The 13,635-nt window shown below is 35.0% G+C and overlaps 1 protein-coding gene across 2 annotated transcripts in view; it reads left to right on the forward strand.

Moving 5' to 3' along the window:
• The window catches only part of LOC138707660 (secreted frizzled-related protein 5-like), a 305,125-nt gene extending 298,612 nt beyond the window's left edge, over positions 1-6,513 (forward strand). For both annotated transcript variants that reach the window (XM_069837386.1, XM_069837385.1), the window contains exons 4-5: positions 806-1,050; positions 3,052-6,513. In XM_069837386.1, coding sequence (XP_069693487.1) covers positions 806-1,050; positions 3,052-3,318 — 512 coding nt within the window. In that variant the 3' untranslated portion in view covers positions 3,319-6,513. The remainder of the gene's footprint in view (positions 1-805; positions 1,051-3,051) is intronic.
• Positions 6,514-13,635: the final 7,122 nt, after the last annotated feature.

The following is a 13,635-nucleotide window of genomic DNA, read 5'->3' on the forward strand; positions in this document are numbered from 1 at the left end:
TGTCTGGGTAGGCGCAGCAGACCTAGCCTACCCAGAATGCACGCCACTGCGGTATACATTGTTTCTTATATTTTAAAGATAGTCCTATCGAATATAACATTAATATTTCTGACCAGGCGTGATTGTGGGAAATGGATGCTGGTTAATTTGAATGCTGAATTGCATTATGAATGTGTAAAATTATTTTTATGTCTGCAAATATGAAAATGGTTAGTGACTTTTAGCCCACCTTACAGAGCGCCTAAATATACTCCTACTTTGATTGACGAATCTTCACCTGTCACCTGGACAGAACAAATTTGTAAGATCACCCAACCTGCCCTAAATACGTACCCTACTTATATACGAAAATCGTCGTGCGTGAATGGCCATATTTCTTTAATGTAACAGTGGGTTTTAGTGTCGCCAACACAGTAATAATATTACACACCTAATCAAACCTAACCTGTCACACAATACACCTAACCTAAACTAACCTGTCACATAATAGTACATACCTGTAGTAACATTCCTCACATTTAATATAATTTCGTTTGCATGTATTGCGGGCCCTGCTTTTTATGTCGGTAGACATCTAGTGGAAGTGGATTATAATCATAATTCGAGAAAGGAAATGTAGTAATAATTCTATACTGGTATATATAGTACAACAAGAATTGAAATGTGTTATGGTTGTGATAAAAGTATTTAAAATTGGTTTATAGCGCCACATTGGCAGTGATAAAAGTGTGCAATATTCATTCAGTGGCTGCTGGATATTCTATATTGACCCAATACTAATATATTTGTTTATTGTTTTTTAAAGCTGTGAAGACAAAAATTAGACGTGCTAAAAAGACAGTGCTGAAATGTAAAAAGGCAAAGGTGCTGAAGGGAGGCAGTGAAATATCAAAACAACTCGTCCATCCAGTGTTGCATTTGGAACCATCTGATTCCTGCTGTGAAGAGAAAACACGAAATAGTCGAGAAGTTTATCTCATCATGGGACATTGTCGTGGTGATGCGAAACTTGTTCCTACCTTTATAATGCCATGGGGTAAAAATTCCAAGGTTTGTAGAAATTATTTTTCTCTTATTTAAATCTGTGTTCATATCAAATCAGTTATGATAGGCCTACTGTACGTATCTGAGGATATGTTCTGTGTTCACTGTAAATGCTATGAAATATTTTATATAGAGGTTTTATTGACCTAACAATGGATTGTTAGAATTATGGCAAAGCAAACAATTTTTTTTACAATATTGTATTTTAGAGATTTCATCAGTCTCTATCATTAGCAGCTGAAATACTCGCATATCACTCTTGAACTGAAGCAATGCTACAGTGAGTCCCGACAAATATTCCTGGTGTTTCTGTCCACTGACCAGCGTCAGACCCCCCCCCCCCCACTACCATTGCTGCTTGTATCTGCGAACTCACAGGACTTCGTGAGATTAAAACTTATGTACCGATACTATGTTATATTAATAACAATAATATTTGATACTCACCCTCCTCACAGTAACTGCTGGAAGTATTACCCATCTTGTGTGATACATAATTCACATCACGTCATTCACAGTACCTATTCCATTAAACCTATGCGCTAAATTTAGTGTTGTTTTTCTACATGGAACTGGGCAGCTAGGGAACTGATATCTGAAATTTTCTCTTGTTCTGCCACACGATCTTTTTCCTTACATATGTTATAAAAAAATGTACACTGAATATGTAACTATTGCAGAACACAACACATCGCAATAAGCTTCACTTATTATAAACTGAGTCACTGTGCCTTTTTCAACTCTCAAAAACAGATCACAGGCTGGCACAACTAATTCTGGAGGATGTGGGATTCATCAACCATGCAGCTTAATGTGGTGATCTCTATCTCTGTTTTCATCATTCCCTCTCTCTTCTGAAGTATAACATAAACATCAGTCAGGAGTGATAAAATAAGATAAATATTAGGGAATTCGCACAGCAGATAATGAGAGACGGACTTGTGAGAAGAATCGAATCGGTATTTTTAGTGGTTAGTCATTTTGTATGTATTTATTCACATTGCAATGGGTATATACCCGGTGGCAGTGGTAACTAATTACACTCAATAATGACAATAATAAACTTATTAATTAAAAATACAATTAATAATAATACTAATAATTAATACTAACAATAATTTATAATAATAATAATAATAATAATAATAATAATAACAGGGAATATCCTAAATTAAATAAAGCACGACAGAGATGTCCAGTTTTGAAATTGTGTGGCATGAGAAGCGAAAATTTTAGACGTAAATTCCTTGTAGAAAAGCAATACTACATTTTAGGGAATATGTTTAATGAAACAGGTTCTGTGAATCATGTGATTTGAATTATGTATCACACAAGACGGGCAACACTACCTACAGCTACACTGAGGAGAAAGAGTACCAGTATTGAATGTTATTAATCTGTTGCAATATGTAAGTTCTAAACTCGCGGATACAAGCAGTGGTGGTAGAGAGTAGGATCTGCCACTGGTCGGCCAACAGAAGTGACAGGAACGTTCGCCAGGACTCTTTTTGCTTTCATAATAGATGTAATCAAATATTTATACAAAATGATAAGAAATTATATTGGTGATAGATTTTTACGCCATGTTGTAGATGGAGACACATCCAATGTTTCAGAGCTACAAATTTATTTTTGCAATCTCTTGACCATCATACTCAAACATCTCGATGTCTGGTCTAGAAGAATAACTATAGTATCAAATCTAATCCAATAGATAGGTTCTGCATTCTTTATCTTAACTGATGATGACCTTGATATGCAGCTCCAAAATATTGGATGTTTGTGCATCTGTGATGGTACATAAACCAAAAGGATCCTCGCACTACGTTGAATACCATGGAATCTCAAGTCATAGAAGACATACTGTTGTTCTTCCTAAAAAGTGAATTCAGTATATAATAATTTATTTTGGCCAATGCACTTAATTTGTCATTGTGTGAAGAAACATTGCATTTCATATTCTGCTATCTGATTTCGTACAAATACATGTTTCTGATTATGTTTCAGCCTTTCAGGAAAGCTGTGAGAATGTTTAAGAAACTGAATTGTTCCGACCCAAAACTGGTTTCACATTCAGTAATTGGAGACGCGTTTGGTGGTGGTGGTGGTGGGGGTGGTGGCAGTAGCACCAGCAGTAATGGAAGTAGTAGTGGAAATGCAGGTGGCATTACAAATACTGGTGCGAATGCAAATGCAACAGGGAGGAGGAAGCGTGGCCGAGCCAAGGGTCGACACAAGAAGACATCAATACCAACCCCTGCAACACCACCCTAGCCTCTGCCAATATTAGGAACAATCTGATTACTTTACAATCGGTATAGAAGCCTTTCACTGCTACTGAAGAAATGTGATGTAACTTGACATGTCCGTTACAAAATATATGGGGAGTTGAAAATTATTACATTTTTAATGTAGTTCAGCAAACAGAAACCCATTTAAATGAGTCGTAATGAAATACACAGTAATGATACATAAAGCCAACTGTGAAAACAATTTCTGTTAAAGAGTTACGATTATCTTTCTCATGTAGTAATTCCTGATAATTTTAATATTAAAAGTTTTTCAGTGGCCAATAGTTAAAGAAAAACTGTAAAATATTGCAATATCCACCACATGATAGCCGGAATGTATAATACAGTAAGACAGATCTATACTTTTTTGACCTTGATATTAGAAGACAAGTGGTTTGACATTCAGATCTGGCTTTATTTATCTTTGAGGTATAAGCTCGACATTGTTCTATAAGTTAGAGGAAAAGAAACATTTCTTCACTTGAACCCTTGCCATTCCACAGTATATCCTTGTTACTCTAAGTTAACTCTTCTTCTCTCATTAAAGTTCATAGTGAATTTAATGAAGCTGAATGGCTCTTATTTAAATGCTAAAAATCGTTCTCACGAGTCTGAAGAAGATTTACTCCATTGTTGCTGAAGTACCGGTACACAAAAAGTCGTAACGTTTTAAGGACTGGGTTTACCTTGTTTTCAGGTGTACAAATGGATGAGAAGTGTATTCTCTTAGTTGGAATTGTTATACATAGTGAAATTCCTTGTCATCCACGTGGATTTGGCAATATTTCTAACGATCCGAATCAATGGGTACCTTTCTCAGCCTTATTTTCACATGGAGACAAAGGTAAATCTAACCTTCGAAATTTTGTGAGTTTTTGTATACTTACTTCACCAATAATGGGAAAAGTAAAAATTTACCTTCTCTAAATGCAAGTACCGTACAATGGATGATGATGATGATGATGACGATGATGATGATGATGATGATGGTCCTCTCTCTTTCCTTAATGATCTGTATCTTCTAATTTGAGAATTATCATCACTGTTTTTTATTTTTGCCATAACATTTCAGAGTCGGTGGTCAAATTGGAAATAAATTACTGCTGGTATGCACAGATTTGTCTTGCGATACTATTTTGGGGATTTCTTAATTAGGACATTGCTCCCGCGCATGAACTAAATAATGTGCAATATAAAACATCACGCACTACTGTAGGAATGTCTAAGAGAAGGTACAGAGTATGACTACACTATGTATGGTTAGTGTAATTGATTGTGTCATCAGCTTCAAATAACAGTTAATTTTAAATTTTTACTGCCGGTATACTTTTTGACATCTTATTTTACTTTCAGTATATCATACAGGCTCATAACAGCCCAATTCGACCTCTGCTCACATTATATCTACCAAAATGATTAAGCTATCAAAGAGAAAGAAGAATGTCAGTTACCAGTTACTGGCAATCAGAAAATGGAGATTCAGGAGTAATGTCAAAGTTTATTTTTACGTTATCCTCTTAATCATGAGTCCTATTATTTTCGCCTTTATTTTATATTTAAAAATGTTCTAATTCGCTTAATTTTTTATGTAAATATTTTTAATAAGGAAAAGTTTATTTAAAATGTTCAGTCATATAAATATTGTGTTGGCTGTTTATATAATATGTATATTTACTATGTGTCTCATTATCTCATTTTGTAGCACACGAGAAACTGAACAAAACAACTACCCAATTTTATAATGTGGCAGAGTTTACATGTTTCATCATGAAAGTTGTAATCTAGTAGAGCCGGTTGTAAGGTGCTTGACATCAGGAATCTGGTCGCGTTGGCAGTGTTCCATCATTTATATGACTTTTCCAAGATGTCTTTTATTGGCTGAAGGCTTTTCAGCTATAGAAATGAAAAACACATATAATACAAATATATTTTTTGCAAGTCTGAAGGAAATAATGAAGCTTTAACATATTCTGCAGCTTAATTCTGTGCTATTTGGTTGACTGCTTATCACACTCATTTACACAAAGCCTGGAGACAAATCCAACACAATTCTGCAAAAGTCATTTGAGACTTTGGCAGCGATGTATATCATACGAGTCTTTTGGGATCTTGCATCACGTTCTGTTGGAAGGACCAACAAGACTTGGTGCATGTTTTTCCATGTGTATAACATTATCTTTTTTTAAACTTAACTGTGCTACAGTTGAGTATCCATGTTAACATTTTCTGCATCTTGTTGGAGAAGAATAATACGTACGTAATAAATGTAAAAAGTGTAAGTTTAACTGGTAGGTAGCCATGTGAAAGTTCTTAACGTGTGTCAAGATGTGCCATTGTGTGTTGTGTTGTGTGATGTGTACGTTTCTGTTACTGTATGTGTTCGTTGCCTTCATTTAAAATAGGAACATTGTGTTTAAAATTGTAATATCTGTCTGATTTTTAACTGCAGCATTCAAATCAATATTTGAGTTCAGATCGTTTTCTTTGTGATATTTGAATTCAAATGTTGGTACTCTGTTCCAGATGTAATTTTGAACTGCAGTACCTTCAATCCAAAATGTGATATTGTATTTGAAACGTATATGAGTCATTGTTTTTAATATAAATTAGTTTTATTTGAAGGGCTGATTATCAGATTTCAAATCCCTATAATGTACAGAAATAGTTTGATCAGTATGCAGATGAATTGGTCATTATCAAAAGACACTAACTCAATTTTGACAACATGAATATTTTGATGAATTTCGTAATTTTTCTGCATTTAATAAACGATTAAACAAACAAATTATATTCCATGACTGATGATTATACAACATAAATATAATTTAACAATTATTAAGCGAGTAGAACAGTTATCTTCAATTACTGAGTACCGGTACTAAACAATATGACTTAGTGCCTTCTAATAATGACCGATTCAGATCTAACTATTGGTTGGAAAAGGGAAAATGTGGTTGGAATTATCTGAATAAGCTTCAACTGGTGTGTACTCTATGTCATATTAGCGAAAATTAGGTACAAGCCTTTATCAAAATTCTAGATATGAAAATTATAATGTTGATTTTGTACATAAGTGATTCTTATTTGTGATGTACATAAATGTATCCTTTTATTACTTCCTTTGTAAATATTTATAATTTTAATATTCTTATCCATATATATAGCAAGTAAAACCTCTTGTGCTATATTCTTTATTAAAAAAAACACAACCCTCTAGGAACTTGAGAATTTGCAGCAACTAAGATTTATGAAATATGATAGACATAAATGAAGTTCTACAGTATTTCCTTTTATTTCACAGTTACTACACAGTATTTCACTGAATACAGGTATTGATTTTAGGACATTGTTTTGTAATTAACATACCACCAGCTTATTACAGCTGGTGTTTAATAAGCAGGTAAGTATTCAGATTCTGGTAAATTAAAAAAGATTTTATTTATAACCACAAGTACTTACTCACATTCTTAACTTACTCCTCCACATAATCCGCCATTTGTTTTACATCTGCTGTAAAAAAAGTAGCACTTTGCTTATACAAGGAATATTGATAGGTCTATGGTTTCTTGAATTATTTTCTCCTAAAATGGTGACTTTCCATGTCTCTCATTGGGATAAAAACAAAGGCTATGGATGGTGTTTGTTGAAAAGTTCTCAGTGAAAGTATGCAATTTTTTTATGTAGACGTTGTCATCAAGAAGTAGCCTATACCTGCATCAAGGAGTCTGGGATGCTTGTTATGAATTATTGCAGATTCTGAATCAGTTCAATGCCTCACATTAATGGACGCATTTATCGCTGTGACTCATAGCATAAAATCAACTCTTTCAAGGCCTGCTAAAATTTAGGCTATCACAATGTACTATTCTAATAAACAAAACACTGAGGGGTGCATAAATATGGAACTCATAGTGTACATACAGTACCTACTTACTGCAAGTCCGAAATAAAATGACACTTTGTAGCACTGCAATAACTTTGTTAGGCCTTCTTTTATAAATGGTACCCTAAATGACAGATGATATGCAAGATTCTTAAGAACTATTCTTCCCGATCTTTTGAAGACCATGCCATTACCTTTGAGGAACAGAATGGTTATGTGGTATGAACATGACGGATGCCCAGCACATAATCCCTTAAGAGCCCATCGTGATCTGGACCAAAAATAATGTAGTATATGGATTGGACGTAATAAATCAGATAGTTGGCCTGCTCGTTCTCCTGACATTACGTCACTAGATATTTTCTTTGGGGAGCAGTCAAGGATGCTGTCTATCGAAATGTTCCAACACCATCAGAGGACATATGGAAACGTATTATTTATGCATCTACATCCATTTAGTAGACAACACTATGACGATCTATACTTGTTTTTTTTAAAGATGGGACATGACAGTTAAGCGGCCGAGCTTGGAACTACAGTGCCATGTTGCCAATATGGACTACCACGCTGCCAGCTGATGGAAGCTAGCAATTGTCGTTAAGATGGCTGACGTTAAAACATTCATTGACAATTGGCGCGAAGGTAAGAAAACAATACAGAAATCGACAGAGAATCAAAAACGAAACGTACCAATGCCAATATTGTGTGTACAATAAATGTCGCCAAGAGAGCTATTAAGCACTTGCCACATGGGAATTGTAAGTTTGGCAACTCAACCGTTGTTACCATAGCATGCCATGTGACATTCAGTTGTTTTTCCGATCACAACGCTCCTGTCATGTCCCATCTTTAAAAAAAACAAGTATAGAGCATCATTCATTCTAGGGCCATATTCATAGACATTCTTAGCGCGGGCTTCCGGTGGATGATCAGCTAACTAACGTTTTTCGTATTCATAAACCAGTGTTAGCAATATGATATGATATGAATCCCGTACAAATAACCAGTCGCTAGCCGGGGCTAGTTTAGCACGCTCGTAGCGTGGACTAGCGAAATATGTATGAATAGCACCCATAATGGTTATCACTTTGAGCAAGACATGTGAACGTTCTGTTGTAGTAGGAATATCAAAGTGTTACAAAGTGCCATTTTATTTCGGACTTGGAGTAAGTATATATAGTAGGCCTATGTGTTCTGGAGCAGACACCTTCTAATCACTATTCTTCTTAGTATTTTCTGTTATTCTAACATTCTGGCCACATTTCCTGAATCAGTTACAGAAATTATGAATTGTTTATTTAATCTGATTATTGATGTTAGGCCTACGAATAACATGGAGATAGAATTTGACAATGAAATCTGCAATCATGTAACATTCTAATGGAAAGAATAGAGCACAATGAATAAAACTGCAACATATCCCTTGTGCTCCAAACCAAGAGCTAACTGGTGAAATAGTTTTACATTACACCTCTATAACACAGCACCTACGCGAGTAATACAAATAGCCTTTGTGCACTGAATATAGAGGATCTTCAGGTTCACTCTCCTATGTTTAACTCAAATATTTTTAAAAGTGCACTTATACACCTTGTGCTCTAGATCCCTCACATGTTGTAACATAACATGCTATTTAAACTTGAATTCTCAAAGGGAAATTTATACCTACAGTAGTATATATAATGAAATCGTTTTTAAAACATTCTTTTCTATAGACATAATAAAATTTAATGCCAGCTCGTAGAATTGCTGGCAAATATAATGTAGTCATTTCTCTCCAGCCTTCTCCAGGCCACAAGCTGTTCACACCCTTGCAATGTTTATGTTTCTTCTTCTTTTTCTTCTATGGCAACCTCATCCAGGTACATGAAACACTTAAAAAAGAAGAGCAATATACACAAAAAAAAAAACTGTTGTAGTGTTAATTTTGTACTTTTAAACTAAGATACTCATTGATGGTAAATGGCATGAGAAACAAAATATGAAATAAATTTCTGCATATAAATTTAGTAGGCTCCATATTGAAAATGATTTCTTGTATTGCGAGGAAGAAATGCAGACAACCCTCAAATTATGGAAGAAGTATTTTAATGTAAAAAAATAAGAATGCGGGAAAACTTACAATCTGGCAACCTTACTCCTACCAGAGCTCTCGAAGTCATGTGACTACCAAATCTTTAGCCATAGTGCCATTTTTGAGATAAACAACTATTGAAATCAAGCTATTTACTGGGAATGATTATTGCTCTGTTTGCAAAATATATGAGGCATAACTATTTGTAAAGAAGATAATTAAGTTGAATTTTTGTCAGTACATTAAATAACAGAACCAGTATTCACGCACTTAAAGTAAAGTAAGTAAAGTAAGTAAGCAAGTAAAGGAAATGTTTTCTGTCAGAATTTAGTTATAACTGGCACTGTCTTAAAAAGTTGTGAAGTACCTGGAGACTTGTGATAGATCTTTCCTAAAATTGTCCTCAGTTCTCCAAAAGCATGGTATTTAAATTCCATCGCAGGCACAAAACACATTGGTGTGGGATCAGGAGAGGAATTTCCTCATCTAAATTTTCTTCTGTTAATAACAGACGTTACCATTTATATTTTATATATATAAAACAGATTCACTACATCTCATAAGTATCGCCATATATCGTGATCTTGATGGAATTGGTGATATAAAGAAATTCCTTGTGATTTTTCTTTTGGTCTGCAATGTTAATCAGTTACTCATTTTCATAAATCGATTATTTAATCAGTGCTTTAACTCGTTCCATATTCTCAGTATGATCCCATGCGACAAATGATTTTCAGCAAATGAGCAACTTGTTTTTCGTATTAGAGTGACACGAAACATTGTCTGTCTGAACTTTAAGCATACGTGATTTAACAATAGGCCAGGTTTCTTTATATAAGTATGACACAGAAGTTTTTGTTACACAAAATGTATGCCACATGTACCGTAGACAATGTTTTATTATCCATAGATATGTGACATTCTGTGGGTGTGTCATCAGTTGTTGCCAGTATGTGGTCTACTTTCAGACTGTTATATAGCTTAAAATTACACTGAAGTTACGCAGAATACAGCCATGTGGCCAAGGTCTTGTGTGAGTTTCACAAATAATTTTTCTCATACAACGACCCCACATGTGTCACCAACAGGAAAAAGGTGAGAGAGTGAAATCAGGATCAAAGAGGGAAGAGTGGAATGGATACTTGGATGAAGTCAGTAATGACGTCATCCCAAGGCCACGTCAAAAGAAAGGGGAATCAGGAAAGTGGAGGAGATAGCGTAAACTTCTATGATGTCAGCAGAGGAGACCATGAAGATATAGGTCAGCAGGTGAAGAAGAATAATGAGTCCAGGAAAGAAGATAGTGGGGGAAAAAGGAGGGGCGGTGAAAAGAAGAAGTATAGAGAATGTGAATCGAGCAAGTAGTGTGAAACGAGCAGGTAGTAGTAAAGAAAAGTCAGTGTGTAATCTAAGGAAATGGTGTGTCAGTGGGTATTCTATATAGTAAAAAGGAGATGAATGAGTAAGTAATAAAAGATCACCGAGTTTTAACATAAGGATTAATGCATGAGATAAGGAATTAAAGAGTACCAGTATGCTAGTAGGAACTAGAGTTGACAGCAATTGGGAAGGTGGTTGTCTGCTAGCGTTTGCGTCGAGAGAGACAGATAGAGAGAGCAAGGCAGCATACAACATTGCCACATCGTACTTCACGCGCACGTGCAATACAAATACCATAGGGGAGAATTTAAATTATCAAAAGACAATAATGACCTTAGCCATTGTGCTGGGTAACTTTCGGTGCTGGACCCCGGACTCATTTCACTGGCATTATCACCTTCATCTCATTCAGACGCTAAATAACCTGAGATGTTGAAACAGCGTCGTAAAATAACCCAATAAAAAAAATAAAAAAAAACCTTAGCCATTGATTACTGCAAGCATGACATCAAACATAAACTCTTTCCTTCACTAATAATATTCTTTGCACGGTTTTCAATCCCACACCACATGCTTCTGCAATCGTTTCTTGTGCATTGGCAACGTTGCAGCCAGCATCAAGATGGCCGGCAGCGTTATGCTCGTCAACGTTTTTAAAATAATTGTACACCTTAAACACTATCTTCCGCGCCTGCCTGTGCAGTACTTGTCTTTTCACAGTCTCTTCTTCCATTGATTTATCTTACACATACACAGTAAATGTTAGTTTTACTTATTCAATGTATTGAAACACTCACACGTGAACAAACGAACTCTGGAAGTACTTGTTATAGACTGATTCTGATTGGCTCTACTGTACAAGCTTGTGACGTCACATGCCAGAAATGCTACGGCGCATGTAGGAGCCGACCGCCTTCCGAACTGCCGTCTAGTCTAGGAAGTGATAAATTAAGGAGGGAAGAAATAGGGGATAGGGAATTTAAAAATTATGACCAAATTAATTAATTTATATAAACCAATGAGTAATATAAAAAGTAATTAGAACGTTTATTGAAGAGAAATAATGGAGTGAAGTAGAAATTGAATCAAATAGTAATCGCATTTGTTAGGAATAAGTGAGAATTAGAATAGATAGAAGTAGTACGACAGTAAGTGATATGAATTTTAGAGAAAAAATAGTGAAATAAACAAGTAAAGACATAATAAAGAGCATGCATATGGTCACTATATGTCATGTATAATGTATATAAATAGTGCAAGAAAGGGACTGCTACCCGAATACAGAATGTGAAGGGCCAGCATGCCCGAATATACTGAGTGAAATATATATCATCATATAAATAATTTGTCTCATATTTAGGACAGAGCTACCAAATATAAAGTTTAAAAGTGAGGAAACTTCGATTATTCCCAGAATTTGTCTTTAAAGCTCCTTGAGTGCCATATGAAATTTTACTTGAATACTCTCTTACTACCATATGCAATTTTACTTTAATATTCCTTATGGGACACATGCAATTTTAGCCTTGAAAAGTCACGGATTATACGGAAATCTGGATATAAGCATTTGTTTCAATAGATAGTTTTCTTTGGGTGCTCTAAAATATTTAGGACCATCCAGAGTCAATTTGTAAGGAATAATAAAATCCATTTTGTGTTTGTTTCTGAACACGTAATGGCCATAAAGAGAAATTCGACTACCTCTACTGAATCAGTTCTTTATCGAACTTCCTGAGTGCTGAACTTGGAAACAAAGATGAAGGATTTGAAGTGAAGCTCTAACTATGAGTGAAGATAAAGTTCCTCATTAAGTGAACGCGATGGTGAAATAATGGGGAAAAATTAAATCCACTTAAAAATTTATTGTGACTCTATTTAGACTGATGTCAAAAAGCCAGTTAATTTATATTCACAAGATTATTTTCAAGCTTTCGAGCCAATGTGAACTAAAAATTTTGAAAACTTTGTTGCAAGGAAGCTTTTTAGTGACATCAGTATAAAATATATTCAAGAAATATAGTTTCAAAGTTATTGACCCCAATGGCACCAAATTTTGTCTAGGTGATAGTATTATAGGCACGTTTATGTAGTTTAAAATTCACAACTTTTGGATGAAAATTGTATAAGTTTTGAAACTCACATAAGTTAAGTGTTCCCTTAAGGATCCACGACTTGACTTTAATAATGCAACAAAGCATAAGGGATATAAATATGAAGATAAGGTCATTAGCAGTTCACTGTCACCTGACGAAACCCCTACAGGTCATGTATGCCACCAATATGGCCCCATGTATAAATCATGTGGAAAAGAACTAACTTCCTCACACATACCTCTCCACTATTCTGAATTTTATGGAGTCAGATGGAAATAACTTAGGAACTATTCTTTGGCTTCTGACGTAAAATCAAGAGGGCTAGAAAGAAGTCAAATCAATGTCAGTTAAGTCAATAGTAGTTGACTTAATATAATATGTCAACATATATGTTGAACTTGGAATCAGGCCACAAAGGGAAAATACTAGAGGAGAGGGATTTGATCCTGTGCTGTGGATTGAGCTTCGGTATAGCTCAGTGATTAGAGCACTTGGTACATAGAACCAAGGATCCGAGTTCGATCCCCGGAGCCGGAGCAAATTTTTCTCCTCAAATAACCATCTATACCTCGTCCTAAGGATCTTAATTGGTCGACATGAGGCATTTTGGAGTCTGTAAAAAAAACTTTTTGATATCGCAAACTTGAAATCAGTACAAAGCAAAAAAAAAAAAAAAAAAACTTATTCTCTCTATCTCTTCGAAACCTTAGTCCGATACTCACACACTGAATTAAACTGGTCTTTCTCTTTTATGTTACTTACAACATTTTCCCATTGTTGTCGTAATAAGAAATAATGGGCATGAATATTTCCTACTAGGCTGTAAGTTTTGACAATATACGACTTCAATCTATGTACTGCATGTGGAGT

Source organism: Periplaneta americana, chromosome 10 (genome assembly GCF_040183065.1).
Source record: "Periplaneta americana isolate PAMFEO1 chromosome 10, P.americana_PAMFEO1_priV1, whole genome shotgun sequence".
NCBI lineage: Eukaryota > Metazoa > Arthropoda > Insecta > Blattodea > Blattidae > Periplaneta > Periplaneta americana.